Source organism: Dendroctonus ponderosae, unplaced genomic scaffold (assembly GCF_020466585.1).
Source record: "Dendroctonus ponderosae isolate FM_Combo_2020 unplaced genomic scaffold, Dpon_F_20191213v2 Dpon_F_20191213_11, whole genome shotgun sequence".
NCBI lineage: Eukaryota > Metazoa > Arthropoda > Insecta > Coleoptera > Curculionidae > Dendroctonus > Dendroctonus ponderosae.
The window spans coordinates 1,628,790-1,634,154 of NW_026017213.1; the positions used below are offsets into that span (position 1 = coordinate 1,628,790).

The following is a 5,365-nucleotide window of genomic DNA, read 5'->3' on the forward strand; positions in this document are numbered from 1 at the left end:
ATAACTGGCAAGTCGCTTAAAGCAGAGACAGGGGAGACTCTCTCTTGTTTTGTCGTGAAATTTTATTGCACACACTGGATTCTTGCTGGGTAAATTTCAAAGACTTACCAATGAGGACGATTGAACAAAATCTCACATTTCCAGGCAAAATATTGATCATTTCACTTCCCCAGATAGCGATTTCCACGATACGAAACAAAACAATTATCTTAGATAACTGTTATCGCCTAAATCCCTCTAGAAAAAATGAAATCAGTGATAGTTGACGTTGTAAAGCGATCCCATTTCCGGGAATGGAAATGCATGATTTATGCGCCAAATCAAGTCCGATTAGCGCCCAGCTTCAGGCTCAGGCAGGTTTAAGAGGAAATCGCCATTAGAGCTCAATAATTCACAGTTTCCAGTAACTGGACGCAGTTCGTTTCTTAAATGCGCGAATGGAAGGATAATTTTGGCGTCAACGAGGCGCCCGATTCAAGCCATAAATTACAGTTTAAAAGAGTGAAAATTGGGCAAAAATCCAAACACAGAGTTCTGCTAGCAACGGACTTTTTCAAGTCGACGATCCTGCGGTTGGTCATTAGCGTTCGGCATGTTGGAGGATTTTATGTCTTCCATAACGCTTTGCCTCGATAAACCCAAATCGTTCACATGCGATTCCAATGGTAAACGTTGAAAATGAAACTCCCTCAGCCAGCCTGAACTAGTCCAAGGGGGTGTAATTCTGGCCTTCAACATGAAGCTTCAATTACCGCGTATTTTTAGACTCGCATGGTCATTTTCCCGATCAGGAGGTCTTTTGGAAAGCCGACGAAGATTACGTTTGACTAATGAAACAATGTGTCCCAGTTTATTGAGGTAAATTGCGTCAGGGAGAATATAAAAAATAATAACAGTAATTTACTTGGTTAGTCTTAAGCCAGGGACAAGGTTTCGTTGGGAAACAGTCCGTTTCGATTAAAATCCTCAATTTATGCGCTGAAACTTTCTGGATATTTGTTCCACTTCTGTTATCTGCCCCTGTAAACTCCGGCTAAACTAAATAGTTTCAATTCCTGCTGGTGCAGCAGTTTTCGGAGTTTTACATTTTTTCATTAAAAGCGTTTCAGTGCAATTGGCTTTGTGCGCTGTTTGCAAAAGAGTCCACTACCATGAAAAGTCGAGAGGTGTCGAATCTGGACTATTGGGAGTCTTCGGAAGGTTTTCGACAAGAAAACATTGCGAAGAAAGCGCCATATTGCAAAATTATCCATAACTAGCTTTTTCCAAAAAAGCTTTGAAAAAATTACACTATTTGACAGTTTTTTTTGCCTCGCTCAGAGCATGACTTTATCACAAAACGTGTCCAACCCGGGTGAATGGCAGGGATAAATTGCTGATCGTTGCCTATGATGGCACGTGAAATAGTTTCATTAGCAATGTTACAACTACACTGTGAGCATGACCATGATGCATGATGAGTTTTGAAACCGGCAAACTGGATTTGCGTGGGTTTCGACAGTTTTCGATATGCTCCATCGAAAAGGTTCTCAAAATGTTTTTGGTATTTTTATCCGTTTCCGAGATATGAATGAAAATATAAAAACTTCTTCAAATTTTGAATTTATTTCTCTTGGGGAGTCTGACCCTGAGACTCTATGAAGCGAAGTTTTATTGTAACTCCGAGGCAGTTTGAAACAAACGTTTATTTTTTACTCAGCTGGGAGCATGACTAATATTAAATATTAAGTAAATTGCTTAAAAAAATATGGTTTTGGAGAGTCTCAGAGATGCTCAATCGAAAATGTTTCTATGGGTTTTTAGAGATTCTCATCCATTCCCGAGTTATAAATGAAAGTTTTCAAGAACTTACAAAAAATCAGGTTAATCTCCTCTCTTTTAACGTAGTCAAAGGTGGCATCTAAAATAATCTATCCAAAAACTGTTCATAAGAACGTCCACCTCGCTGTTACCCGGTCATTTGTAATTTTAGAACTTTTTTTTTTTTGAACCACTCTGAGAGCWTGACCAAGATTGAAAACCTTAAAACTTGACCCGCCAAGAGCGGTTATTCATGGGYCTTGAGATGCTCTATGGAAAAGGTTCTAAGGATTTTTTGGCAATATTCTACCGTGTTCGAGATATTAATTAAAATGATAGTTTTGATTGAAAAAATCGTTTCCAACCAAGCGCGGTTCCGCCCCGCTAAGAGCATGACTAAGTTTGAAAGCTGGTTTGGATTTTTGGGTGTGGATCAGGAATTATTAAGGAGTTATGCGCCATCCAGTGATCGACTGCATGTTATCAATACGCCTGTTCGTTTTGATTCGTTCGAAATCTGATCATTTTTTTATATTTTTCTCTATATCTTAGAAAAGGGTGAAAATATTAAAAAAATGTAAGAACGTTTTTCAGAGAGCGTCTCAAAAAATGTCGGAAACCATGGCTGCTGAGGCCAATTTGTCAGTTTTTAATCTTTGTCATGCTCTGAGCGAGGCAGATGCTGAAGTTTTGTATTGGCACGTTTCTTTAAAAGGTGGCATGAGTATTTCTATCTTCTCGGTCTATAACTCGAAAAGGAAAGAAATATCAAAAAAACGTATAGAACATTTTTCATAGAGCATCTCAAAAAATATCTGAAACTGCAACTGCTGAGGCGAATTTGGCATTTTTTAATCTTTGTCATGCTCTCAGCGAGGCAAAAATATCGTGTTATTGAACATTTCTGGATGACTTCAATATGCCTATGCTGCAGTCTTGTAATGGCAGTTTTGTTTAAAAGGTGACATACATTTTAGCTTGCAAAAATGAAAATTCGAAATTTGATAAATTTTTGTATATTTTCGCGTATATATCGGAAAAGGGAGAAAAGATCAAAAAAATTCTGAGAACGTTTTTCATAGACCGTCTCAAAAAATATTAGAAACTGCAACTACTGAGGCCAATTTGCCATTTTTAACCATTGTCATGCTCTCAGCGAGGCAAAAAAGTCGTGTTTTTGAACATTTCTCGGTGATTTCAAGATTTCTGTACTGAAGTCGTTTAAAGCACGTTTCTTTTACGGTTGCTTTAAATTTCCCGACCTACAAAAATGAAAAAACCGAAATTTGATAATATTTTGTATATTTTCACTTGTATCTCGAAAACGGTTTCGAATATGGAAAATGGCATTAGTAAATTTTCGAGAGAGCACGGCATAAGCTATCTTGAACCGCGGCAATTAAAACCAATTTACTAGTATTTCAACTTGGTCATGCTCTCAGCCAGTTTTGAAACCGGCAAACTGGCTCCGATTTGCGCGAGTTTAGACAATTTTCGATATGCTCCATCGAAAAGGTTCTCATAATGTTTTAGATATTTTTATCCGTTTTCGGGATATGAATGGACCTATAAAAACTTCTTCAAATTTGGAATTTATCTCGCTTGGGCAGTCTACTGCTGATACTCCACGAAGCAAAGTTTTATTTGTAGACCCCATCAAAAAATCTTGAAAACTCTCAAGCAGTTTGAAACAAAGGTTTATTTTGTACTAAGCTGGGAGCATGACTAATATGAAATATTAAGGAAATTGCTTCAAAAAATATGGTTTTGGAGAGTTTCAGAGATGCTCATTCGAAAAGGTTCCTATGGGTTTTTCCAGATTCGCATCCATTCCCGAGTTATAAATGAAAGTTTTCAAGAACTTAGAAAAAATCAGGTTAATCTCCTCTCTTTTAACGTAGTCAAAGGTGGGACTTAAACTAGTTTATCAAATAACTGTTCATAAGGACGTCCACCACGCGAATACACGATCATTTTTATTTTTGGAACATTTTTTTAACCACTGAGAGCATGACCAAGATTCAAAACCTTAAAACTTGACCCGACAAGAGCGGTTCTTCATGGTTCTTGAGATGCTCTATCGAAAAGGTTCTAAGGATTTTTCTGCAATATTCTACCGTTTCTTAGATATTAATTATTATAAGTTTTGATGGAAGCGCTGTTCCGCCCCACTAAGAGCATGACTAAGATTGAAAGCCTGTCAATTCGGATTCTTGGGTGTGGCCCAGGAATTTTCAGCGATTTAACATCCATCCAGTGATTGGCAAAAGGCAATCAATACGGCTGTTCGTTTACTAATGAATGTTTTGATGGGTTTTTTTCCCATTTTCTGTGCTGCGTTGTTTCCCGGAAAGGTGAGCGAGCGGCAGGTGAATAAAACGGGCCTAAATCCCATGCAATATGCATTTGTGGTCACGTGATCGCTTATTGGTCAACCTTGACCCAATGGCAGGGTCAGGCTGAGTGCGCACATCGTCAAAGTCCCAGCCGTCGAGGCGCTCAAAATCCGCCGCGACGCCAGTTTAACTGTTGCTGTAGCTGACGAACGCTTTCGCCCCAAAACGGCCGAGAACTTGATCGAAACTCGTGAAGTTTCCGAAAGTTTTTCCCCAATCTCGCGCATTTTACCTGTTGGATTTCTCCCGGGTCTCTAAACGGTTTATAGCTGTGGCGGTGTTTTTGTTTCTTTGGTAAGTTGGAGGGTTTTTTCCCTGGATAGGTGACCTGTTGCCTTGACCTCCCCACAGGCCAGATTTATTGGACATTTTTGCACACGAAACCCCGCAACAAATCGCTGTGAAGCACGACAGTCTCTGAAAAAATTAGCTGAGGAAACCTTCGCTATTTATGGAGTTGATGGAAAAAGTTTCCCCCAAACTCTCCCTTGGGGGGATAAAAAGCCCTTTTCAACTAAGTCCAGTTCAATGCCCCTCCAATTTTAATCCAAATCCCAGACGACCGAATGGGGAAACTTTATCCAGGAATTGCGAGGTGCTCCAGATGCCCAAGACGTTTGGAAGTTTTCACGTTTCACTTAGGGAAATGTGCATGAAAATCGCTTTTCCCTATACTTGGACGGGGGTTTATTAAGATTCTGTGGAGTTACATCGATCGATAATTAAAGTTGCCTCTGGCCAGCCACGTGTCGTCGTTCTTCTGACTGTAATATTGGAAGTTGGGGCGATTTAGAACAGCCAGCATTTTTGATGAGAAGCCCAAAGCCTATTGGTTGTCTTTACTGAAGCCCCTTTGAATAGGCGACGGGTTTTGCCCTTGAAATTGCTCCTCAAAGGAAAATTTCCTTAGGGCTTGAGCAAAGCTATAACGTTTTCATCGATTATTCGCTAGTAAAGTTTCCAAACTCAACAGATGTAGTCCTGAAATTTGATGAATTTTTGTATATTTTCGTCTGTATTTCGGAAAGGGTGAAAATACCTACAAAATGCATGGAATATTTTTCATAGAGCGCCTAAAAAAGATCAGAAACTGCGTCTGTTGAAGCCAATTGGTCAGTTTTTAATCTTTGTCATCCTCTCAGCGAAGCACAAAAGTCGTTTTATGGAAC

General features: G+C 39.3%; 2 protein-coding genes across 2 annotated transcripts in view; one reads left to right on the plus strand and one right to left on the minus strand.

Annotated features, from left to right (window-relative positions):
* The window catches only part of LOC109540387 (facilitated trehalose transporter Tret1), a 30,525-nt gene extending 30,295 nt beyond the window's left edge, over window positions 1–230 (minus strand). The window contains exon 1 of the mRNA XM_019908746.2: window positions 109–230. Within this exon, the coding sequence (XP_019764305.2) occupies window positions 109–160 (52 nt within the window). The 5' untranslated portion in view covers window positions 161–230. The remainder of the gene's footprint in view (window positions 1–108) is intronic.
* A 4,112-nt stretch (window positions 231–4,342) lies between these two features.
* The window catches only part of LOC109540379, an 11,649-nt gene continuing 10,626 nt past the window's right edge, over window positions 4,343–5,365 (plus strand). Inside the window, exon 1 of the mRNA XM_048662663.1 lies at window positions 4,343–4,490. The gene's annotated coding sequence lies outside the window, so the exon portion shown is untranslated. The remainder of the gene's footprint in view (window positions 4,491–5,365) is intronic.